This window comes from Gorilla gorilla, chromosome 1, assembly GCF_029281585.2.
Source record: "Gorilla gorilla gorilla isolate KB3781 chromosome 1, NHGRI_mGorGor1-v2.1_pri, whole genome shotgun sequence".
Classification (NCBI taxonomy): Eukaryota; Metazoa; Chordata; class Mammalia; order Primates; family Hominidae; genus Gorilla; species Gorilla gorilla.
In genome coordinates this window covers 173,171,863-173,199,472 of record NC_073224.2, presented here as the reverse complement: position 1 = coordinate 173,199,472, position 27,610 = coordinate 173,171,863, and the positions used below count along the sequence as shown (strand labels likewise).

General features: G+C 36.1%; 2 protein-coding genes across 2 annotated transcripts in view; both read right to left on the bottom strand.

The window, feature by feature from the left end:
- Positions 1 to 2,120: 2,120 nt before the first annotated feature.
- Positions 2,121 to 5,634, bottom strand: INSL5 (insulin like 5). The gene is made up of 2 exons (XM_004025934.2): positions 5,405 to 5,634; positions 2,121 to 2,626 (listed from the first exon to the last, which is right to left on the bottom strand). The coding sequence occupies exons 1-2, from the start codon at positions 5,577 to 5,579 to the stop codon at positions 2,394 to 2,396; spliced, it is 408 nt and encodes a 135-aa protein (XP_004025983.1). The 5' UTR covers positions 5,580 to 5,634; the 3' UTR covers positions 2,121 to 2,393.
- Positions 5,635 to 17,162: 11,528 nt separating this feature from the next.
- The window catches only part of DNAI4 (dynein axonemal intermediate chain 4), a 117,462-nt gene continuing 107,014 nt past the window's right edge, over positions 17,163 to 27,610 (bottom strand). Inside the window, 2 exon segments of the mRNA XM_031011786.3 lie at positions 17,163 to 18,457; positions 26,635 to 26,791. Coding sequence (XP_030867646.3) covers positions 18,407 to 18,457; positions 26,635 to 26,791 — 208 coding nt within the window. The 3' untranslated portion in view covers positions 17,163 to 18,406.

Genomic DNA, 27,610 nt, shown 5'->3' with positions numbered 1-27,610 from the left:
CAATTTAAGTCCCCAGTTTTTAGTAAATGGATTTCCAATATGGACTATTGTATTAATAAGAGTGGCACTTAGATGAACAGAGATTTTATTTTATTATTATACTTTAAGTTCTAGGGTACATGTGCACAACGTGCAGATTTGTTACATATGTAAACATGTGCCATGTTGGTGTGCTGCACTCATTAACTCGCCATTTACATTAAGTATATCTCCTAATGCTATCCCTCCCCCCTCCCCCCACCTCACGACAGGTCCTGGTGTGTGATGTTCCCCTTCCTGTGTCCAAGTGTTCTCATTGTTCAATTCCCACCTATGAGTGAGAACATGCGGTTTTTTGTCCTTGCAATAGTTTGCTGAGTTTGGTTTTTTGTCCTTGCCATAGTTTGCTGAGAATGATGGTTTCCAGCTTCATCCATGTCCCTACAAAGGACATGAACTCATCCTTTTTTATGGCTGCATAGTATTCCATGGTGTATATGTGCCACATTTTCTTAATCCAGTCTATCATTGATGGACATTTTGGTTGGTTCCAAGTCTTTGCTATTGTGAATAGTGCCGCAATAAACATACGTGTGCATGTGTCTTTAGATTCCAACTATTGTTACAACTCACTGGGGGAGTTCGCTGTCAGAGTTAGAAATAAAAGCATAGTTTTGTGATATCCTTACTCAGTCTTTTGTCATTTTATCTGGGAAGACATCCAATTGCATAACAATGACTTGGTTATCTGGGTCTTTGTTTCACAAGTTCCGGAATGAGAATAGAATGCAGTAGAAAGGTAAAACCAAGGTGGCCCATACTACAGGAAGAAGCTTATTACTTAAACATATTCTGGGTTTCAGATGTTTATGGGACCTGGTAGATACATATATGCCCCCCGGCTATTCTCAAATATAATGTTGAAGGACTATATGATATTAGGAAACATTTATTGAGCACTTTGGTACTTTGAGAAAAGCACTTTGTTTAAATTCTCATATTTGACTATTGTGACAGGAAAATAAATCTCAGGACTCAAAAATCACTAAGCCAAAGGGAAAAGTCAAGCTGGGAACTGCATCAGGCAAACCTGCCTCTCATTTTATTCCTAACTAAGATAACTACAAAGATTTAACAAGCTACATACCTCCCTCACAATTTGCCCACTAGGAAATTTTTGTGGGCCCCAAAATCTTTACCCTGAAATAGTTCTGTCAAATTTCATTCTGACAATGTAAATTGATAGCTTATCTTCACAGGTGTGGGACAAAGAACAGAACTCAAAATCATCCCTCTGCTCACCTGAGACAAATGCATGTCTGATTGCTTCCTCTCTCCTATGTTTATCTTATGTAAAAATGCAGATTCACTGAGCTAGATTAATGCACAAGTGACTATTTCTCTACTCCGCTATCACATGTGAATGGTTGATCGAAGGCTCAAAAGAATGCAACCCTTTGCTTCTCGCCTATCCACACCTCTTAAAAAGTATTCCTCGGCCAGTTGCGGTTACTCACACCTGTAATCTCAGCACTTTTGGAGGCAGAGGCAGTTGGATCACGAAGTCAAGAGATCTAGACCATCCTGTCCAACATGGTGAAACCCCATCTCTACTAAAAATGAAAAAATTAGCTGGGTGTGGTGGTGGTCCCAACTACTCGAGAGGCTGGGGCAGGAGAATCACTTGAACCTGGGAGGCAGAGGTTGCAGTGAGCCAAGATTGCACCACTGCACTCCAGACTGGCGACAGAGCGAGACTCCATCTCAAAAAAAAAAGTTATTCCTCTTTCCCCAATATCCACTCTTTCCCCTTTAAATATTGAAGCCCTCAAACTCATCTTTGGAGAAAGACACAGACTTGTCTCCTGGGTTCACATCTCTAACCTTAGGAACATAAACTTCTAAATTGATTGAGAACTGTCTCAGATATTTTTTGGCTTACACTATGAATCAATGTTTAAGTTTTCAGTAACAATACACAGTAACCCAAACATTAAGAATGAACAGTTATTTCTGGATGATGAGATAATAGCTGATGTTTATTTTTTATGTATATTTTTAGATTTTCCCATCACCAGCATTTTTGGTTTACTGTTTTAAAGTTGTTTATAATTTTTTAAAAAGAAAACAGCACAGTGAGCTTGGTTTATAGCATTTTTATTGCAATTTTGTGCAGCATTTGAAATATCAAAGCATTAGTAGAATTTGAAAAGAACAGTTCATTAACCTTGGCAAAGGGAGAAAATAGAGATCACTGTGGTTTCAACCACTCAGCTATACCTTTTAGAAAAGAAGTTTTGCCTACCCAAAAGCCATCATTTTAATAACACAATATTAGTGTTCTACCAGGCAGTAAAACACTGTAATTAAACATGTGATAAAGCTCTGCCACCCATTGGGTATTTGCTCTTGTCTTAGCAAAGAGCACTCAAATCAGTCATGGAACAGCCATCAGTGCAACACAAAGTTTGTAAATCTTGTCTTGACATCACTGAATGCTTCTTTGACTTCCAAAGCTCTTCAGTGGGCATCTGTCCACCCCAAAGACGGTCTTCCCCTGAGGCATCCACCTTCGGAAGGTTTTGCGCTGGATTTTCCTCAGAAAACTCACGTTTATTTGGGAGCTGGAAGGAGTTTCCTGTCTCAGCTGTATGGAAGAGAAAAAAATAATGCATCCTTAGACAGCTCCTTTAAAGAAGGCAGCAACCACATTCCACTCTTGGGGAAATGAACTGGATCCCTAAAATGAAATAGAATCATACACATAATTTTTTAAAATGTTGGCCTGGTTTCAGAGAGATTAGACATTTTGGGGAGAGCACAGTCATCTCCACTCTCCTCATTTTACAGAGACAGAAACTTGAGTGCAAAGATGAGGAGTGACAGTCAGTGTTGCTCAGCTAGTCGGGACTTGACTTCTTTTACTCGCTACCTCTGCTGGATGACCAGCAGCTTCCAATATTAGTTATGTGCTATAAACAAAAAACACATAAACAAAAAAAACAACCCTGTGTATGCCCTGCAATCTTGATCAGTAAAGAAGGAAATGGAGATTTAAACCTCTATATCTGAAAATAAAAAGTGAAATTCACAGTTTTTGCCTAAGTGTTGTTTCCAAAGTTCACATATAAGCTTCTCTCACTTTAATTTAGTTCAAATTGACTTATCAATGCCTTAGCACACCAGCAGGCACCATGAAAAATTAGGCGAACAGATGCTGGTTGGTAAACCAGTAATTGATCAGATAAATAATGTGTGGGAAAACACTGAAAATCTGAGAAAGATTTAATAATAAGTAGTATGATTTCAGTGATGTCCAACAGAGCTAGCCTTATAGATATCCATTCCACTCCCCTACGTGTTTCAGAGATATCCCAAATGTATTTTTATAGTGCATTTTGGTTTGCTATTACAGAGATTGTTGTAAATCCTGGTAAATTATGCTTACTCTCTTAAGATTAAAAACCCATATAATTTTTGTTAGCAACTAGTCATATGAACTTCAATATTAAAGTGGTACTGAAAATGGAAAATACATGCTTTTTCAACACATTAGCCCACCGAAAGATGAACAGTTTAGGTCATTTTCTAAAAGGTTTTTACTACCAACATCATTTTAAATTAAATTGAAACCTTAACAATCATACATATGGTCGCAACATTTATTATGTAATCACATTTTTCCTTTTTAACTTTTTAGTATAAAACATAGCAAATACAACCAATTATTAAAATACACTCTTAAGCAAGGCACAGAAAGACAAACACCACATGATCTCACTTATATGTGGAATCTAAAAACGTCAAACTCAAAAATGTATAGCGGAGAACGATGGTTATCAGAGGGTGAGGGTGAGGGGGATGGTTGGGGAAGAGATGGTCAAGAGTACAGAATTTCCATTAGAAGGAATAATTTCAAGAAGTCTATTGTACAACATGGTGACTATAGTTAATAAAAATGCATTGTATTCTTGAAATTGCTAAAAGAGTAGATTTCAAGTGTCCTCATCACAAAAACATAAGTATGTGAGGTAATGCATATGTTAATTAGCTTGATGTAGCTATTCCACATGTATATTGTATGTATACCTATTTCAAAACAATATGTTGTACACAATAAATGTATATAATTTTTACCAATTAAAAAAATAATTTTTAAAATAGGATTTTCAGCCATGCCCAGTGGCTTATGCCTGTAATCCCAGTGCTTTGGGAGGCCAAGACGGAAGATTGCTTGAAGCCAGGAGTTTGAGACCAGCCTGGGCAACATTGCAAGACCCCACCTCTACAAAATATTTAAAAATTAGCCAGATGTGGTGGCACACACCTGTAGTCCTACCTACTCAGGAGGCTGAGGTGGGAGGATCACTTGAGTGCAGGGGTTTGAGGCTTCAGTGAGCTATGATTGTGCCAGCCTGGGTGAGAGAGCAAGACCCTGTCTCTAATCAAATAAATAAATAAATAAATAAAAATTTAAAAATAGGATTTTAAATAAATTCTGCCTCATACTTTAATATGGAATTAACAGAAAGAATTTCAGTCAAATTTTTAAGTTAGTTGAATTGAATAATAAAGAAATATAGTGAAGTCAGTCACTTCACCATTTCTGAAAGACATTTGGTTCATTTCTTCCTTCAAAATCCTGATCAGACAGTTCCTACCACTAGAATTCCCACCCTGCTTCCCCACCACCTTTCATAATCCCCAAATCCTTCAGGGCCTCTGTCAGTAACCACCACCTCCATGATGCTGCCACCTATTACAAAAGTCCACCACCTTCTCTTTCCCACCTGAGACTCAGTATGGAATTAGTAAAGACCTTGGCTCTTGAAGCCAGATAGACCCAGTTTGCTACCTAACCACATTTTCACCAGCTGGGAGAAGAATTTTCTTCTTGGTAAAATGATAAATGGTGATAATTTTGCTTGCTTCCCAGGATCCTTATCAGAAGGCTGAATGAAATGTTGCACATGTAACTTCCCAGCACTTAAAAGTGCTCAATTAAGGTCAGCTTCTTTCCTTGCATCCATATTTAACAACTGCCTGAATTCTAACTTATTATATTGTACAATTATTCATGAGTGAAAGTCTCGCTACTTCAACATGCTCCTTGAAATCACATGCTTCGCCGTAGCCTCCAAAGTACCTTCCACAGATGCTGAGCCCGTTGAAGTAGTCATGCAATTAAATGATTTCAAGCAGGGGACTAAAAAATGAGGTACTTATTTTTTGAAAGGTAGCATGCTCATCACTTTCCCGAGCCAAATTCAGTATATTTTGATAATTAATCCCTTAAATTGACATAAAAATTGCCTCAACAGTACTTAGAGAAACACTTAATAAAATAATGGTTTAAAACACAGCTTGAAAAAATAAAAGAGACATGTGAAAGGAAAATAGAGGGAGACACATGAGTTACTGTTACCTTGCTGAGCTTGAGGGATCCCCTCCAGATGCCTTCTCCACCTGGAGCTAGCACAGATGTAGATGACTGTCCGTATGTATTCTAGCCCACAGAGTCTCACAGACTCCTTGCTCCGCACTTCTGAGATGGCAAATAGGACAGAGAATAAAAACAGAGTGAAAATGGAGCCCTTCATTTTGCTGAGGACTGAATGAGAATCTGATATGGTAAATATGGTCAAATCAAATTCTGGAGTGACTGTCACTCTCTTGACCAATTTATACTAACTTTCCTGACATTTCATTGGTCAGAACCTCATTTTTACAATATTTGCTAAGCACATAGGGTTACACAGTAAAGTTTTGAAAATGTGGTTTTATGAGTATTGCCAGCTATTCAGTCTCTCCTTAATACCATCAACGCATCTGTGAGATGATAAAAACAGACGCCCTCTTGGAAGGCATTATGGAAAACTCATGGACTTTGAAAGTTGCCAAGAAGGAGTTTCAATCTCAGCCTTGCTACTTACTGAGTGACATAAGGCAAGTTTTAAACTTTTTGAGTTGAGGCAAAGCCTGGTGGCTAACACCTGTAACCCCAGCACTTTGGGAGGCCAACACAGGTGGATCACTTGAGGCAAGGAGTTCAAGACCAGCCTGGGCAACATAGTGAGACCTCCATCTCTACAAAAAATTTAAAAATTACTCAGGCACAATGGCATACTTGAGCCCAGGAGTTCAAGGTTACAATGAGCCATGACAGTGCCACTGTACTCCAGCCTGGGTGACAGTGAAACCCTGTCTCTAAAAAACAAACAAACAAATAAACAAAAAAACTTTTTGAACCTCAATAACCATATCTCTAGAATGGGAAGACCCATCTCACAGGGGTTTTTTTGAATATTGAAAGCAACATGAATGTCAGAACAATGGGATATCACACTTAAGTAGGCAATTTCTTTTTTTTTTTTTATTATACTTTAAGTTTTAGGGTACATGTGCACATTGTGCAGGTTAGTTACATATGTATACATGTGCCATCCTGGTGCGCTGCACCCACTAACTCGCCATCTAGCATTAGGTATATCTCCCAATGCTATCCCACCCCCCTCCCCCCACCCCACCACAGTCCCCAGAGTGTGATATTCCCCTTCCTGTGTCCACGTGATCTCATTGTTCAATTCCCACCTATGAGTGAGAATATGCGGTGTTTGGTTTTTTGTTCTTGCGATAGTTTACTGAGAATGATGATTTCCAATTTCATCCATGTCCCTACAAAGGACATGAACTCATCATTTTTTATGGCTGCATAGTATTCCATGGTGTATATGTGCCACATTTTCTTAATCCAGTCTATCATTGTTGGACATTTGGGTTGGTTCCAAGTCTTTGCTATTGTGAATAATGCTGCAATAAACATACGTGTGCATGTGTCTTTATAGCAGCACGCTGCATATCTACAACTATCTGATCTTTGACAAACCTGAGAAAAACAAGCAATAGGGAAAGGATTCCCTATTTAATAAATGGTGCTGGGAAAACTGGCTAGCCATGTGTAGAAAGCTGAAACTGGATCCCTTCCTTACACCTTATACAAAAATCAATTCAAGATGGATTAAAAACTTAAATGTTAGACCTAAAACCATAAAAACCCTAGAAGAAAACCTAGGCATTACCATTCAGGACATAGGCATGGGCAAGGACTTCATGTCTAAAACACCAAAAGCACTGGCAACCAAAGCCAAAACTGACAAATGGGATCTAATTAAACTGAAGAGCTTCTGCACAGCAAAAGAAACTACCATCAGAGTGAACAGGCAACCTACAAAATGGGAGAAAATTTTCACAACCTACTCATCTGACAAAGGGCTAACATCCAGAATCTACAATGAACTCAAACAAATTTACAAGAAAAAAACAAACATCCCCATCAAAAAGTGGGCAAAGGACATGAACAGACACTTCTCAAAAGAAGACATTTATGCAGCCAAAAAACACATGAAAAAATGCTCATCATCACTGGCCATCAGAGAAATGCAAATCAAAACCACAATGAGATACCATCTCACACCAGTTAGAATGGCAATCATTAAAAAGTCAGGAAACAACAGGTGCTGGAGAGGATGTGGAGAAATAGGAACACTTTTACACTGTTGGTGGGACTGTAAACTAGTTCAACCATTGTGGAAGTCAGTGTGGCGATTCCTCAGGGATCTAGAACTAGAAATACCATTTGACCCAGCCGTCCCATTACTGGGTATATACCCAAAGGACTATAAGTAGGCAATTTCTTATGTCCTGAGTTTGAATCCTGGCCGTTGCTGTTGCCTGGCTCTTACTTACCAGATCTAGACTCTTAAGCAAGTTTTTAAGGCATCCTTCTTTGTAAAATAGTGTTGATGATTGTAACTACCTCATAGATCTAATGTGATAATATGTGTCCCACTTGGTACAATAAAAAGCTAATAGGCCAGGCGCAGTGGCTCACGCCTGTAATCCCAACACTTTGGGAGGCCGAGGCAGGTGGATCACGAGGTCAGGAGATCGAGACCATCCTGGCTAACACGGTGAAACCCTGTCTCTACTAAAAATACAAAACATTAGCCAGGCGTGGTGGTGGGCACCCGTAGTCCCAGACACTCAGGAGGCTGAGGCAGGAGAATGGCATGAACCCGGGAGGTGGAGCTTGCAGTAAGCTGAGATCACGCCACTGCACTCCAACCTGGGCGACAGAGCGAGACTCCGTCTCAAAACAAAAACAAAGAAACAAACAAAAACAAAAAAAACAGCCACTAATTATTAGCTGCTTCTCCTCTCACCATCAGAATAGAAGACTAGAAAAGATAACTTCAGAATTCATAAGATTTTATCTGACTAGGATCTTGTTATCCTTCACCTATGACCTAGGTACACTTTTCTCAACACACATATTTATGATAACAGAAAGCTGAGTCCATATCCCAAATAGCTAAATAACGAAATTTCTCTTTTATTAAAACCTCTGAAAGCACTAGCTCTTGCAAAGGTCTTACCTAAACTGAGAAGCCCAGAGTTTGAGATCTTAAAAAACTGTTGACTCAGGTTTTAGCAAGTTGAACAAATAATGGTTCAGTTGATTCTGTGAAATCCTTGTCTGTGATTCCTGGTTGGAAAAAAATTTCTAAGTCTGTGGCCATGATCATATCATTTGTACTTCTTGTGAAATCACTGTTCTTCTGTAGGGAAGCTGGAAAATAAAACAAAATAATCTGTTCTCTAATTGAAAGCATTCTTTGCTGTAAAAAATAAAAATTATTTCCAAGAGTCTTGCTTTCTCCATTTCTTTGGCTGTAGTGTGAAGAATGGATTAAGAAAGGCAAGACTTGAGAAAGGAAAAACAGAAAAAGGCTGTTTCAATAATTTAGATATGATGGTGGCCTAAACTAAGGCCATGGCAGAGAGATAGGACACATGTGTATTCAAAATATAGAAGGGCTTGGTACTGACTGGGTATCAGGGGCAACGGAGAGAAAGATGTCAAATATGATACATCGATTTCTGGCTTGTTCAACTGGGAGGTAGGGCGGTCATTTGCTAAGAAAGGGACCAAAGAAGCAGAAATGGTTCTGTCATCAGACAAAGCTACTCCATCTTTGGATGGGTCAAAATCAGCATCTTTCATCAACTCCAGAGGGACGTCTGTATTACCACGCTTAGCACACCCACAACATAACAGCTATTGAGCCATGTATTACCAAACTTCTTCCCTTCTTTGGAGATTTATACTGCATATCTTGACAATGCCAGTTTTAACATAGCACTGCAGTAGATCTAACATCAGTGGCTATGGATTGGGCTTCTGCACAACCCCAGGGATATTCAGCCAAGGGACGATCCCTACCTTGGATGTCAGATGGACTCTGGCATGATCCTGCTATCACCACACTTGATGCCCCTAGGTGCAAAGTAGTCCCCTCTTCTACCAGCTCTTAATACCTCATTAGGGCTCATTTAGTTTGGGATGGAAGGCTGGCAATACTTGAGCTCATTCTGTGACCTAATGGAGGCAAGTTAGACAGCCAAGTTGCTACCCAGATGAAAAAGCTCATGACAATAATAAAAGCCCTAGATGTGAAGCCTGAAATTTTGGGGCTTATTTTCCCCATTTGTATATTGAGAGGGTTGGATTTAATTGTTAAAAGTCTCCTCTGCACTTGAAATTATCAGTCTTGCTGTAATTGTCTGATTATGTTACTCCCACCTCACAAACCTTCAGTGGCTCACCATTACCTCCAGAAGACAATCCAAACAATATCACATTTAATGCTTTCCACTGAGGTACCCAAACATCACTCTTTTCACATACCTCAAGGTCCATGAAAGGCTAACCAACTGAAAAGGAATCTTTCCATCTTTTGAGCAACCACAGTTTCTTTTTTGCATCTCTCACAGGAGCACTTAATCCCTTTCATTTGGAGATGGACGTGATTTTTCTTCCTCATTCTGGTCTGTAACTCAGTTTACTATCTATGTGGCAATTATTATGTGTCTTATTTCAGGTTTCCTTCAGGTAGCTCTAACAAAATACCAGACACTGGGTAGCTTATAACAACAGAAATTTATTTCTCACGGTTCTGGAGCCTGGGAAGTCCAAGATGAAGGTGACAGCATGGTCCGGATTCTAGGACCTCTCTCTGTGTCCTTTCACAGAAGATGGGGCAAGCTGGCTCTCTGGGGTCTCTAAGGTCATCAGTCCCATTCATGAGGGTCCTGCCTTCATGACCTATTCACCTCCCAAAGACCCCATCTCCTAATTTCATCACCTTGGGGGTTAGGATTTCAACATAGGAGACACAATATGTAATTTTCCGCTCTGAGTTTTAATTTCTCCATCTATGAGGAGATAATAATCTGTGTTTTATAATGTTATTGTGAAGCAGAATGAGTTAACACAAGTACAGCACCTAGCATAATATATAATTCAATAAATAATAAATTAACAATGTCATGAACAAGGGATTAGAAAATATTATTTTTGGTTGGGACTAGCTACTATGGATGACTTTTCTGTATAACTCTTAATCTCAAAACCATCCATAAATTTGCACTGCTGTCATCTTTTTCTTTCCTCCCTTCCTTCATCCTTTCCTTGCCTTCTTCTTTCCTTTCATCCTTCCACAAACAAGTTCTAATAAAGAAAGGTCTTATGGTACTGTTTCTTAAAGTGTTTTCTTCAGAACATGAGTCTTTGCAGACGGTCTTTGAATATTTTTTAAAAAGGATTCCATGATACTAGTCTCTTTCTTTGAGATTAATGATGCCTACTAATATAGTAGAGCCCAGAGAAGACTTATAGTTATGAAATTTCTCTAACTTTGTTTAATTCAATGTTTTCACAACGTATTTGATGTTGGAAATAACTCCATTGTGAAATTGATTAACATCTGGGATTGCTGTGAATTTCTAGAGTAGACGTATCTCTAGTTCTCCTCTGTCCTGACACATGGTAGGGTTGTATTTCTCTGCTCTTCAAAATTGGGCAAGACCATGTGGCATATTTTGGCAAATAAAATGTGAGTGTATGTGACATATGTCACTTCTGCCTGAAATTTAAGGATTGGTGTATGATCCTCCAGTTCTCCCTCTCCCTGGCTGTGGTTACCAACATCATTCCTGATGTGGGAACCTAATCACTGAGTCAGAACAATATGGAGCATAACTGCCCACTGATCTGTAATGAATATGTAATATGAATGGAAAAGAAACCTTTATCATTTGAAGTCACTGAGATTTGGAGATTGCTGGTTATAACAACATAACCTGGCTTATCCTGACTAGTATAATTATCTTACAGTTACTTACATGTTACAGATGCAGAGAACGTTTATAATGATTCAAGTTTCTAGATCAAAGCAAAATAAGTTATTTGGCCTTAACAACTGGAATTAATTACCACATTTTCAATATGATTGATTATATGAAGGCCTACCGTTAATGTGTACCAAAACCCAAATTAACAAACAAACAATGAATTCAATAAATATATCACTCACTTATATACCATTTATAAAGGAACTATGACGACAGTATACTTAACAGATGGTGTTTGGAGTAGGTTGGCATGAGTTGTATATACTGTTTGTGGCATTGGATTTTGGAAATCAGATATCAGTTCTTCCATTTAATATCTATGTGACCTTAATACTTTAGATTTTAAGACATACTTAAAATCTCTGAATCTCAGTTTCTTCATTTGTAAAATAGAGATAATAATACAAACTTTATTAGGCTAATTGTAAGGATTAAATGATGCAGAGTGCTGATCAGAGTCTCTAGCACAAGGAAACTTTCAATAGACTGATCATTGATGGTAATTATAACGGTGGGAATGCCACCAAATAGAACCTTGGTATTAGAATGTTAAACTTTTAGGATTGCTACTCTAGTTCCCAGCTAAGAGACCTTGAGGATGTATTTAACCTGTAATTTGGTTTTCTGATTTGTTACATTGAAAAGTATCACAGGATCAATTGCGGTAATGTTAATTATAGCTCTGATAAATTATAAAGCATATCACATATAATTATTTGATGATAATTATGATTATGATATCACTATATATAAATTCATTAGCAAATACTAATTTATTTTTGTTATTTTCTGACACAGATAGTAGCTGCTCATCGTTGGCTAATACTTATTTTTAATGCTTCTAGACAGAGTTTTCATTAAGATGCAACGATTCGTCCAGCTTTTCCTGGAAGTCATTCACAACTCCTCATTTTCTCTCACACTCCATTGACTAAACCTTTTCCATACACAAACATCCACTAAATCACCAAGTCTCTTTGGTTCTACCTTCTAAATTTCTCTATGATCCACCCACTGCTCTCTATCCCCTCTACCATGGCCTCAGGTTTCATTGACATTGCTGCAATGGCCTCAGTTGGCCCTGTCATCAATCCATTTTCCATACTGCTGCCAGAATGATCTTTCTGAAACTCATGATTATCACCCATCTCTAAAACCCCCCAACAGTTTCCCTGAAGAAAATTTCCAAATTTCTCTAATATGGCCTGCAAGACATTTCATGATTTGGCCTCTCTCTACTTGTTCAGGTTTTAGATATCCTCGAACTCTAAATGGTCCAGTTATATCAAACGCCTTACAGATATTGAAGTTCCGTATTCTCTTTTTCCCCATCTGAAACTCCTTTCCCTTGACTTTTTAAATCTGGTTAACTTATGAAGAATATGTGTGGAAGGGATATTGAAATAACATTATCTAGAAAAGTTTTTGCATGATTTTATAGATAAAACTTTTTTACCACTCATTACAGTGATTTTTTTAATGCCCTATCAGTAAGGATTAAAATGACCAGCTGACATACAACTTAATAGCAATAATAATAATAACCTGAATAAAAAGTAGGCAAAGGACCTGAATAGACATTTTTTTCAAAGAAAGCATAAAATAGCCAACAGGTATATGAAATGTTGAACATCACTAATCATCAGGAAAATGCAAATCAATACCAAAATATTACCTCACACTTATTAGGATGGCTATTATCAAAAAGAGAAGAGACTAATGTTGGTAAGGATGTAGATAAAAGGGAACCCTTGCACACAGTTGATAGAAATGTAAACTGGTACAGCTAATATGGAAAATAGTATAGAGAGTCCTCAAAAATTTAAAAACAGAACTACTATGCAATCCAGCAATTCTACTTATGGGTATATACCCAAAAGAAATAAAATCAGTATGTTGAAGAGATATCTGCACTCCCATGTTCATTAACACATTATTCACAATAGCCAAGATATGGAATCAACCTAAATGTCCACTGGTGGATGAATGGATAAAGAAAATGTGATACACACAGACACAGGTAAATATTATTCAGCCATAAGAAAAGGAGGATATTCTGCCACTTCTGACAACGTGGATAAATCTGGAGGACATTGTGCTAAGTTAAAGAAGTCAGACACAGAGAGACAAACACTGTATGATCTCACATATGTGGAATCTTTTTTAAAAAGTCAAATTTATAAAAGTGTAGGGTAGAACAGTGGTTGCAAGGGGCTGGAAGATGGTGGAAATGGGGAGATGGTCAAAGGGTGAAAACTTTCACTTAGAAGATGAATAGGTTCTAGGGATCTAATATGCAGTATGATGACTATAGTTAATACTGTATTGTTTACTTGAAATTTACAAAGAGATCAGATTTTAAGTGTTCTCACCACACACACACACACATACACACATACATGCACAAAAAGGTAACTAAGTGTGATGATGGATGTTAATTTAATTGTAATCATTTCACAATGTACAATTGGAATATATACAACTTTTATTTGTAAATTAATTGTACTTTAAATAAAGCTGGGAGAAAATCCAAAACAAATACACCTAAAATAAAATAAAATGAGCAACTAAAAATGTTTTTTTAAATATATCTTAAAAACTATAATTTATAATTAAAGCTTTATTTTGTATGAACAGAGCAGCAGCTTTCTTACGTTTTTGTTGTCATTTTAGGCTTTTAGAAATAAAGACTCAACAAATAATTGGAAAATTCAATAAAATTATTATCAGTGAGTTCTGATTTAAAACCGCCAGAACATCCTGGAATCCTCTGTTCTCCTAGTACAATGGCACCATGTCTTTTAATAGTTGACTTATTTGAGGAAAATACAGACATGGTGAAAGTACATTTTTCATTAGTTGTTCTCGATGTTGCATAAATGTCTCACCCATTTAGAAAATGCAGTGTTCCTTTTTTGTAAGATTCATAACAATGTTTTATATGTTCCAAGTTAAGGGATACATTATGCTTTCTATTTAACCCAGGAATTCATTTAATGTAAACTGTCAGCCTTTTAGTTTTATCACTAAACGGATATGTCAACCTAAAGAAATGAAGACTAATAGCCTAGTAAATGTTCTATGGATTTGAGGGTGGATTTGACACTGTACAAAATCCTAAACAAACAAGAAAAAAAGCCTAAATATTGTGTGAAGGAACAAATGAGGTCATCAACATAGTCTGCAGGAGGAGTGGAGCCTTGGCAAAGACCCAGTCAACCACAAAGGGCAAAGAGGTTCTCAGACCAGGACATGGGGATGTGGTTCTGGAATAATCAGAATGAGAGCTGCCATGTTTGAGTGCCTACCATGTACCAGGCATTTTGCTAGTGCTTTTACATCAGAGATAAATTGTTCCCCAAATGGCTGGCAGGAACACACCCTTACAAAGTAGCAGCAATACTCGCTCTTTAAAAGAAAGGGATCATAGGTTAGTTTTTGTCTTGAAGGGAAAAACTGATTTTATATTGCTGTAGAACCAAAGACAACTATGACTGTGTTAACCAACTTTCCAGGCTGATTTTATGTTTTATATGTTTTCCACACTTAAAATGTTTTCTTTTCCTTCTGTGATGGTCAAGATATTTTGTTAGGATTTTTAGAAAATTTAATTTAAAATATTATGCCATCTTGTGATAAAGGGCAAGCATGAACCTATCATTTCCCCATTAATTTGATAATTCATTTATTCAATAAATACTTGTTGCATTACTACTCTGTGAGCCACTGCTCTAGGTGTTGTAAATACAGCGCAGTGAGTGAAACACATAGTTCCTACCCTTAAGGAACTTACAGTCTAGGAGAGAGACAGGCACTAAGCAAATTATTGTACAAATAAACATTTAGCATAGCCGGTACGAATCTTCATTTAGAAACTCAGTTATCCAAGAAATATATTTGCCAGAATTCTGTTCAATTTTTGACTCCAAGTTTCCATACCACTCAGCTGGCAGAAATAAACAACATCCAGACAAGTTAATGTCAGTCCAACTTGGGCTTGGTTTCCTTCCTCTTCCCTGGACATAACTAGAGCATCTTACTCTGGTGTGCCAAGGCCCTTCTGTCATCAAAGAGTTGGTGCCTCCTCAGTTGTCTGGCTTCTTCGGTTCTAGTGGTTCTTTGCTGCTGCTGTTGCACATCACTCATGGCATAAGGAATAGCTTTCAGAGTTCCTGTGGTTCCTCACAGGTCTTACTACTTCCTGGACAATGGTTTTTAGAAGTAGGGCATGGATCTTCTCTGCTCTAAGGATCCACAGGCCTCCCTCTTTTTCTCATCCCCCTACCCTTTCCATCCCTGAGGAAACTTCACATTTCTCTTTATGTTTAAGATACTTGGTCTATGTCTCAAATACCTTTTCTAAGTCCTATGCTTTTATAGAACAAAAATGGATGTATTTGATTTACTGTCGTTTTATATGTCTCCTTCAACTTATAAACATAGAGCTACTAACTTGAGAAGGGAAAGGTAATGAAGAAAAATAATGATTAAAAATATATCTTTTAATATTATCCCTCAATAATTTCTGAAATAATGCTGTAAGGGAAATCCATGGTGACTTGAGAACAGTTAACAAAGGAACAAAATTTAATTGGATTGGGTGGTAGGTCCTATGAGAGGGAGCTTAGAGAGGGTTCTTCTGAGGAGATGAGATAGGAACTGGGATCTGAAAGCCATGTAAAGAGTTAATGTTTTGAAGGAGAGTGAGGAGTGGGGAGGAGGGTGTTCTCAACAGAAAGGATACACGTGGCAAGGCCTCTCAGCAGGAGAACATTGAAAAAAAAATCTCCAAGCATTATCATTTATGGATAAAATCTTAATTATAGATTATACACACTTGCATTTTGGTGTATGAGGCCTCAGCAAACTATATAAGGCATCAACCATTTATTATGCCAAAATGGAAAGTGTATAAGAACTGGTCAGAGCTTTGGACTTGAGTTCAAGCCTGACCAGTTATAAGTTGTATGGTCTATGGCATATTGTATCACCTCTTCAAGGCTTAATTATATCATCTGGAAAATAGAGATTATGATAATATTACAACTACATGCCCCATTAGTCTCATAGGATTGCTGTGATAATATATTGGGAAAATGGATGTGAAAGTGTTTGGCAAACGGTAAAGAACTTTCATGTGCATAATTAGTATGTTAATAACTAAATCTATTCACAGTAAAATTCAATATTTTCTTTTAAAGAGACTCCTCCTGAGATAAAATGGCAAATACTAAGTGTTCCATTTTCTCACTTATAATTATATGTAACTGCATAGAGGTGAACCAAGTGAACACACTAAATATGATATACAATTATATAGTAGTGAATACAATCTTCCTTTTCTGCCTCAACTGGAAGAGCAGCTAACAATTTACTATCAGACAACAATAATGTAAGTTCTATATGAAAGACGCCTGGTAGAAAATGACCAAATGAAGTAATGAATACCTAGCCTAAAGTTAGCACAGTCACCACTCTCTCCTTAGATCCCTAACCAGCACACTAGGGTGTGCGTGTGTCTGTGTGTCTGTGTGTGTGTGTGTGTGTGTGTGTGTGTGTTTAAGGATAACATAAGATGGCTAATGGCAGGACAGAATTCTTACCCAATTCTTAAAAATGTGTGGTAAACAGAGTTTACTAGTAAAGATTCAAAGCCAGTCTATAAAGCAAGCAAAATAATTCCTTCTGAAGTCCCCAGGAGGAAAGATCTTAGACTAAAAATTTGATGCTAACCTATTAAGTATGGGAAAATCACTTCAGGCTGCAGAAGCAGGGATGAGAAGGGTAGAATAAAATAGGTTCAGTGCTTTAGGATCAGTTTCCCAGGATCCAAAAAAAATAGCTTTATTTTATACGCAGGCTTGAAGAACAATGGGGAAAATATGTGAATAATTTGTAAAGATCAAAAGTACATAATAAAAAGGAACACATTTTTTCAGTTAGATCAAGTTTTTTATTTTCTTACACAAGGTGTTATAGAAAGTCCAATCTTTCAGAAAGACAAAAACAAAGATAATCACAATGACATACCAGTGGAAAATTTATAATCCTTATAACCTGACCTAGGCTCTAAATCCATGTAAAATTTGCCTTGCTTTTGTTTAAGGGATGGCTCCAAACAAATGGAGATTATGAAGCAATGGATACTTGTAAAAGGTAGTTCCCACTGTTGCACTGATTCCAGTCTTGGTTTTTAATATATACATATTTTTTTCCAGAGAGTTTAGTGAATTTCATATGCCCTATCGTCTCCTCTCCACTTAGAATGCTTTATAGAACAGCCCATAATGTCCTATGGCCTCAGCTTAACCCAGGATTTGTTAAAACAAACTGCATAGAATGGCCTGTTAGCAATGAATATTTGGAGGAGTCACTGCTCCCCATCTCCACCCCGATTTCCACAACCTTGCTCTAGAACTCTTCATAAAATAACATCCTGATGTGGCCTATAGATCAGAGACTTTATATTTTCTATCTGGGTCCACTGAAGTCTGGGCTTAAAATCCAGAGCTGATTCTGGGCAAACAGAGAAGAGTACCCTGTTGTGTCCCAGATTAATTTTTCTCACTGAACTGGGAATGTGATAAGCGCTGGTCAAACCATAAAATTCTGATATTTACTGTCATATATTTTGCTTGCCAAATAGTCTAACAAAGTTCTATAGCTTCGGCTCTTAGATCTAAGAGGATAAAATGTTAGGTACAAGAATCCATTATTTTCATCCACTAAAAACTATGTAATTATAAACTCTGGAAAACAGAGCCTGGAAAGCAGAAGCTTTAAAATCAATAGAATTGTGTCTTATAAAGATTTTGGTTTAAGTGATTCTAATAATTTCCAAGTTTCACCTCTATAGGTATAATAATTTTCTAACCCATTTAGACATTGTATAAGAATGTACATGTACTCTTATGTACTTAGAATATGATCAAGAGAGTAGGAATATCTTTAGAAAAATTAAGAAAATTCCACTGAAACTCTTAAGAATAACTCTTAGATTGTAAACTAATCAAATATCTCTGAAATAAAAGTTTATTAAATTTAAATTAAGTGGAAGTTATACATCAAATATTGTTTTCTGAAATCAAAATCTGGTGTACAGTATACAATACAGAATATTGGATGTTAATTCCTTTTTTAAAACAACTACAAGAAAAATATTAGGAATGATGAATTATGCTGATTGGTTTGACTTGGATCCAAGCAAAGTATCCATTATATCTCCCTGAAAAAAAAAAAGTCACACAATTACAATGCAATAAAATGCAAATTAAAAGATAAAGTAGTCTTTAAAATGCCATTTAAAATTTATAAGTTAGTGATACACATATCCAATAAGATTGTAAAAGGGAAACAAGCAAAGGTAAGTTTAAACAGTAATGGTTATTTCCTAGTATAAACCTACTCTTTCCATGAAAGGCTCTTTTTTTTTTGAGACAGAGTCTTGCTCTGTCGCCAGGCTGGAGTGCAGTGGCGCAATCTCGGCTCACTGTAACCTCCGCCTCCTGGGTTCAAGCAATTCTCCTGCCTCAGCCTCCTGAGTGGCTGGGACTACAGGCACGTGCCACCACGCCCAGCTAATTTTTTGTATTTTTAGTAGAGATACGGTTTCACCGTGTTAGCCAGGATGGTCTCGATCTCCTGACCTCATGATTCGCCCACCTTGGCCTCCCAAAGTGCTGGGATTACATGCGTGAGCCACCGTGCCTGGCCGAAAGACTCTTTTAATGAATTCCGATAAATGATTTTATAAAGATTCAGTAAGAAGAAAATTTTGGCAGCTCCTATTTAACCTTAATGCTTAAGCCTAAACTTTCTTATTTATAAAATACCTGTTAAACTTACTGATATCTTAAATTCTTTCCTGATCTATTAATGTTTGACTTAGAGAGTAGAACTTCTCAATTTCCATGTGGGTTTTGTTATTTTTCATTTAGTGGTACTGATATTTGCACTAAAATCGGTAAAATGATCATATATAAGAGGATGAAAATCAAAGATGGGAGGTGAGTTTTTAAACAAGACAGTATAGTGAAAAGATAGGAGCTGGAAGCAGAAGAGTTTCTCTATCACATAGTAAATGTAATCTCGAGAAAATCATTGAAATCTTTAGATAATGTGACATAAGTCAGTTCCTATTTTTTACCTGTACTATGCTATCTTTGGCACTTCCCCATCATTCAAGCCATGCACACCAAATCAGTTGCCAGGTCCATCAATTCTAACCTTAATATGTTTCTCAAACTCATCTCTTTCTACTTCAGTTTCTTACTTGGGCAAATGTAAGAGGTCACTATAAAAATTTGTTCAATGTTGTATCTTTAGACCGTGTCACATAGTAAATATTCAGTAAATACTAATACTTGTTGAAATTTGTTCAATGTTGTATCCTGAGACCCCGTCACATAGTAAATACTCAGTAAATATTAATACTTGTTGAATAATAAATCAATGGTTTATTTTTCTGCCTTCAGTGTCTATCAGCATTAATTTCTTACATATACTACAGATTCGTGTTTCTAAAACTCTTTTTTGAATATTTCAGTTATCTTTTTATTTTTCCTTCAATTTGGAAAAATGTAAACAGCAGGAACACAGAGAAAAACATGGTAAACATTTGTATAATGAACCATAATAGTAAAAATAGTATCCAGGAGTGATTCTCTACAGGCTGCCTGCAGAAAAGGAGTTGCTTCTGTAACTCTCCATTGAAACTGACTTCTCCCAAGGGCTTAAACCATAATTCTCTACAGCTCAAGAAGACATAGACCACCAGCAATCCTCATCATGCCAGTAGAAGAGCTGGTGCCTCCCCAGTCATGAATGTTAATGCAGTGGTAACTCCTGCCAACAGTTAGCTACATCATAAAGTTACAATTGGAAGCCTTGGATCCCGGTCTCCTGTTCATGCCAGACGTTAGGCTGGTGTTACCCCTAACCAGGAACCCTAAGCTGGTAGGACAGGGCTGGAGCCAACCTTTGGCCATATCCTACCACGAAAGTATTCTGGTCCTTGCTGTCATCAGGAAGGGGCCAGAGTTTCAGAAATCATGTCACTTTATACCTCCAGAGGGCCAGGCATGGTGGCTCACACCTGTAACACCAGTGCTTTGGAAGGCCAAGATATGAAGATTACTTGAGGCCAGGGGTTTATGACCAGCCTGGGCAACATTAACAAGTCCCTGTCTGTACAAAAAATTAAAATAAATTTTAAAGATTAAAAGTTAAAAAAATTAAAAGTAGCAATTAGAAAAAGTGATACTAACCAGAGTCCTGAAAGGCACTGATAAAAGATAGTTTCCTCTGTATACCTCCTAATACTGTTCTTCCCTTTCCCTCACGTCCCAGGGGCAGCCTTTATCATAAATTTGGTGCACATCTTTCATATAGAATGAAATCATAAGGCTTCCAAAACTTTGATTCACTCTTGGTTAAAATTAATGAAAAAATTATAGGTCATAATGTTACTTGACAAGATATCTTGGTAGGAAATAATGTTTTTGACATTACTTTGGAACTTCAAATTATTATTATGACTATAATTCTCCATAAGCGAAGAAAGAAAAGGTATATCATTAACATTTGGCTGTAAGTAACAAAAAAACTAATCAATGGTTTTTTGTTGTTGTTTAATCTCCCAAAAAATATAACCCTAAGCCTTTCAAATATAGTGACCAAAAACATGAAAAACATATTTGTATCCAAAAATTATATTTATTTACAAACAATATGAAATTGATTTGTTAAGAAAATTATTCTTACCAGCCTTGAAATCACACACACACACACACACACACACACACACACACAGAGGTTTGCCAAAAATGTTCAGATTCTCTAAGCTTAGCTTTCTCCTTGTAGAGCATACTGTTCAAATTAAAAGATTGTGTAACCAATTCAAATCCAAACACAAAAATTAAGTATTTTTCTTCTATATTCCAGTCTATATTTTATACTTTTACCAACTATAAATGTGTCTACTAAAAATATGTTTTTATTTTTGTGTTTAAATAATACTTACATATATTATAACATATTGTACTTACCTTGTGGAAATTTGCTTTTATCACTCAACACTGTTTTTTAAATGTATTCAAAATTTGTCATATTAACACATTAAGATATAGGTCATTTAAATCTCTGTACTGTAATTACACATGTGAAAATGTCATATTTTATCTATCCAGTCTTCCACTGATCATCATTTGGGTTGTATTCAATTTATTAGTATACAAACAAGGCTACTATAAACATTGTTTTCTCATTAGCATGTTTTTCACACCATTACCCATGAGTTGAACAAAGCCCTAAAGATGTACGGAATCTGGGCTAGGCCTGGTAGCTCATGCCTGTAATCCCAGCACTTGAGGAGGCTTAGGCGGGCAAATCACTTGAGTCCAGGAGTTCGAGATGAGTCTGGATAACACGGCAAAACCCCATCTCTACAAAATATATAAAAATTAATTGGGCATTATGGTATGCACCTGTAGTCCCAGCTAGTTGGGAGGCTGAGGTGGGACAATTGCTTGATCCCAAGAGTTTGAGGCTGCAGTGAGCCAAGATCAGGCCACTGTACTCCAGCCTAGGCAAAAGAGTGAGACCTTTTCTAAAAAAAAAAAAAAGAAAAAAAAAAACGGATAGAATCTAATCTAATCAGATGACATTTAAACATCTACAAAAGTTGTAATCCTACTGCATAGGAAAACTGTAATAATTTAGAATTTAATGACACAGTAAATCAATGAATTGAAGTCAATCAAGTGATCCAGCAACATGGGCAGAGTTGCAGACTTCCGTGAGATGATGGAGGACTTAGGTAATGTGTAACTAGAATTTAGGAGACATGGACTGGGAGACAAATGCATTGGAGCATTGACAAATCAACAGTAAAACAGGGCTCAGGCTGGCAGCTAAGGTAATTAGGTAAATCCCCTTAAATGTTCACAATGTCAGGCCTCATTCCCTGGCTAAAATCTTAAGTCAAGATGCATCTTGGCTAGTTGTGAAAATAATCTTCAAAACTACTTATAATGTTAATCTTTTTTACCCTGAGAAGAATAAACACTGTGTACAAAAATGATGCAGCAAATCAAACAGATAACTTTAGTATTTTTGGCATTAAGGAATGTATATATTTTTAATATTTTAAATATTCATTATGTATATGAGAAGTTGCCATATTGGAATGTCTAACAGAAACATTTGCTTCTTATATAAATGTGTAATTTTGGTAACTGATTTAGACTTACAATCATGGATTGAAATCTTACTAATTTGTAAACAGCATTGGAATATTTAAGAAAATATAGTATTCATCACATTTAAAATTTTTAATTTATGAAATTAATAAGAATTCCTTAAGTATCTGAGACGTGTTTGTCCATAAGCAAATTGAAGTACTTAAAAGTCCAATATATTAAATTTATAAATGAGATTTAAAATATTTAAGAAAATTTAATTAAATTGCAAAAACTCACTTAGCATGTATTAAAATCTGCTAGACTTAAAAAGAGAATAACAAAATATATAATCTAAATGTAAGAACTTAAGATGAACTGTTCGTTTTTTGTAAATCTTACATCATTTGAATATGAATTTTTAAAATCAAAGTAGACTGAGTAATCTTTTGTACATATAAAGGCTACCGTAGGGAACATTAGAAATAAGAAATAAATTGGCCAGGTGTGGTGGCTCACGCCTGTAATCCCAGCACTTTGGGAGGCCGAGGTGGGCAGATCACCTGAGGTCAGGAGTTCGAGACCAGCCATGGCGAAACCCTGTCTCTACTAAAAAAGTACAAAAACTAGCCAGGCGTGGTGGTGGGCGCCTGTAACCACAGCTACTGAGGAGGCTGAGGCAGTAGAATTGCTTGAACCTGGGAGGCAGAGGTTGCAGTGAGCCAAGATCGTGCGACTGCATTCCAGCCTGGGCGACAAGAGTAAGACTCCATCTCAAAAAAAGAAATAAGAAATAAATTGTTAAAAACACCTCACATTGATACTTCCTTATACATGTCTCCTATTGTACATGTGTAAGATGTGATTCTCTATGGCTTGCATGGTATTTGAATCTTCCATTTTATTTCATTGCTTTCTGAAGAGGCTATTTTAATTTCTATTACCAGTATATAAATTATTAAATTACTCTTATACTGGCCCCTTTGCCACTTTTCTCTCAAGCAACTTCCTTACCAGTCAAAAAAGTCAACTTACCAGTTCCTTAAGATGACATGAGCCTTTCCAATTCCTTATCTTTACTCGAGCTTTTCCCTCAGTCAGGAATAACAATTCCAATTTTTCCTTATCTGCAAGGAAAAATCCTAAACCTCCAAGCATAGCTGAAATTTAATCTCCTTTGTGAAAACCTTCCCAAAAGCATTCTCTTATTTTCCTTTTCCTCTTCCCATTCACCTTCCAAAAGTCAATTATTCTCCTGCTCTGTGATTCTATAGTAGTTCATTATTTCTGTTCTTTATGACTTGATTATAGTTTCTTGAATATCTATTGCCCCTTTCTTAGAAACCATGTCTTTTGCTTGTGTGTTTGTTCATTCAGATAGTCATTCAGTATTCACTGAATGCCCATTATGTGCTAGTACTGCGCTAGATACTTACATATATGTTTCCAAGGGGCTCAAACTAGTAAGAAAAATAAGTATACAAAATACTGCAACTTATATTGATAGATTATTGTCACACTTGACAGGTTTTATATATATATAATATACACACACAAATACGTATATACATTCGATGAAAAGAAAAGAATCAACATGTCAATACTCACAGATTTCTCTTCCACCACTATCTCCAACACACAATAACAAAAATTTTCAAACAACTCAAACAACTCAATTCCCACTCCCAACCACTGCAAATTCAGAGTTTGCGGGCAAGTTCTTAGAGCTCATGTGAGATGGACTAAGATAATCATAGAGACTTTTTTTTTAAAAAAAAGATGAATTTAGGCTTTGAGGCTACATTTAGAATTGGAGGCTTATGGACAAAAGAAGAAAAAAAGATTACTATAAACTATGTATTTGGATTCACTTAAACATTTTAAGACATTTGAATAAGAATGGAATTTTCTTTTAATTTCTTTTGGTCATTGAGTTGTGTATCTTAGGCAAGTTTCAACGTGGAGATAAATATCCCAGTACCTGTTAAAATATCTGATACTCAATAAATGTGTGAGAAATGAAAACATGTTTAATATCATGAAAAAGCCATTAGGATTACATTCCTCAGAGTAGACTAAAATTACCATGTAAGAAAACCAATGCATTTTGCAAAAAAAAATACAGATGATATGGAAAACAGGTAAGTAAAAGAAAAACTAAAATTTATCCATGACTCCACTACTACTAACTAATAGTTGTAATACAAAGCATGTTAATTTTTTCTCTAGTTTTTCAATGCATATTTATTCAACAAGCATTTATTGAATAACTACTATAAGCCAGACACTATACTCGCCCATGGCAATACAACCCAGAAAAAAGAGACAAAAAACACTGTTTTCATAGAGTTAACATTCTAGGTGTGGGACACAGGCAATTAACAAAATATATAAATAAATTATGTTATAATGCATACATAAATTTATATATAAATAAATATAAAATGCATAAGTAAGTTTATGTATATTCAAAGGTGGTAAATGTTATTTAAAAAATAAGTCATGAAAGAGTATTGAATAGCGAATGTGAAAGATAGTAGAGGTTGCAATTTTAAATAAGGTGATCAGGAAAGACTTCACTGAGAAAGTGACACTTGAGCAAAGATTTGAAGTAAGTAAAGAAATAAGCCCTGTGAATTTTAGGCTGGGGAAATGACAAGCATTTTATATATTTTATTTATTTACTTATTTAACATTTGTAGTCTGTATGGTTGGGACAGAACTCTACCTCCTACATGTGACCCAGATCTAATCAATCATCTGATTTCCCTGGCCACATTTCCTTCTTGTTGGATATTTATGTTGTTCTGTTTTCCTTTTCCTTTTCTTTTCTTATCATCTCATGAGTAATGCTATAGTTAATTTATTTTATTACATTTATAAACATTTCTACAGGCTAGTCTCAGAAGTGGAATCACTAGTTAAAAGGAATCAATATTCTCTAAACATTTCTTTTTTTTTTCTTTTCTTTTTTTTTTTTTGGAGTCAGAAGTTTGCTCTGTTGCCCAGGCTGGAGTGCAGTGGCGCCATCTCAGCTCACTGCAACCTCCCTCTCCCAGGTTCAAACGATTCTCGTGCCTCAGCCTCCTGAGTAGCTGGGACTACAGGCACCCGCCACTACACCCAGCTAATTTTTGTATTATTAGTAGAGACAGAGTTTCACCATATTGGCCAGGCTGGTCTTGAACTCCTGACCTCAAGTGATGCACCTGCCTCGGTCTCCAAAAGTGCTGGGATTACAGGCAGAAGCCACCGTGCCCAGCCTTCTCTAAACATTTCTAACAGTCTTGATTCAGATTGTCAAATTGCTTCCAAAAAGTTATACCGATTTCTATTCCAACCACCAGTATGAGAGGACTCATCAAATGTTTGCCAGTACAGAGTAGTCTTATTAAAAAATTATTTTTAAATAAACCTTGTAAATCTGATATGTGAGAATGCTATTAGAATTTAATAATATTTTATCTTTTAAATTATTAGTGAGGTTGGATTTTAAAACATATTTACTAGTCATTTTTTGTGAATGACCTGTTCCTGACCATTGCCCATTTTTTTATTGAAGTCTTGGTGTTTTTTCATATTGATTTGTGCATATTTTTAATATTTTAACATATTTATCATATTTGTGCTAATATTTACCAGATTATTGTTTATAATAACAATTTAAACATAAGAAATAGAGAAAAAATGAAAATTTTAAATTGAAAACTTTTTATAAATAATAGGCATCTATTGACACTGAGTTGTCTGTCAAAGTTCGACACAAAACTTGGGTATTTGAAGAACGTGGAATAAGAGAATATGATAATGCTAAACCAACAGAAATAAATGCCCATTTCAGGAACATTGGAAAATATCTAAAAATACAATTATTTTATGTAACAATCTTTTAATACATGACGTAAACTTCTTTGAATATCTTTAAGAATTATTAAGTCCCAATTACATACTAGGCACAATTTTAGGTTCTCCCATATAATATTTACAATTATTTTGCTCACCAACATTATTATTCTCATTATCTTTTACAGATAAATAAGACGAGGACGAAAAAAAAAAAAAACCCTAGTAGGTACCATGTATAGAAGTTAGCAACTCTTGGAATTTATGTTTTTTTATTATATTACACTTAAGATATTGAGAAATGTAAATCCTTTGCATGCTACAAAAGTATAACTGAATAGACTAATAAAATGACACAAATTTTTTTACTCTTGAGTCTTACCCGGCCAGTTTCCAAAACAGTAGGCATATTTCTCAGTTCATACACAGAAACCTGTCCATCAGTGTCTCCTACCAGAAGGCAATCTGTTTGTTTGGCAAAGAGAATGGTTGTGAACTTGATTCCAGGGTTAGCAGTATTCACAATCAGAGGGTCCAAACTGTAATGAAATATTTTACTTGTAAATTCAATTGTTATATTAATATGGTCTTTTAAATAGACAAAGAAAATTTTGACATTTTTTAAATTAAATGTAACAAAAACCATAAGCCTATTTGTTTCCAAACTCAAAATAACTGCTCCTCACTCCTTACTCAAAAAAAACCTTCATTTCTTCAATGAACTAATTTCAACCAGGTAAATTAAAGTACTTCACAATTAAGATGTGAATTCATAAATTTAAACTTCTGTGATGGTTAATTTTGTGTGTCCACTTAGCTAGGCTATGGTACCCAGCGGTTTGGTCAAACATCAGTCTATTGTAAAGGTATTTTTTTCAAATACAATAACATTTAATTCACTAGAATTTGGTTTTTTTGTTATTTATTTATTTATTATTATTATACTTTAAGTTTTAGGGTACATGTGCACAATGTGCAGGTTAGTTCCATATGTATACCTGTGCCATGCTGGTGCGCTGCACCCACTAACTCATCATCTAGCATTAAGTATATCTCCCAATGCTATCCCTTCCCCCTCCCCCCACCCCACAACAGTCCCCAGAGTGTGATGTTCCCCTTCCCGTGTCCATGTGTTCTCATTGTTCAATTCCCACCTATGAGTGAGAATATGCGGTGTTTGGTTTTTCGTTCTTGCGATAGTTTACTGAGAATGATGATTTCCAATTTCATCCATGTCCCTACAAAGGACATGAACTCATCATTTTTTATGGCTGCATAGTATTCCATGGTGTATATGTGCCACATTTTCTTAATCCAGTCTATCGTTGTTGGACATTTGGGTTGGTTCCAAGTCTTTG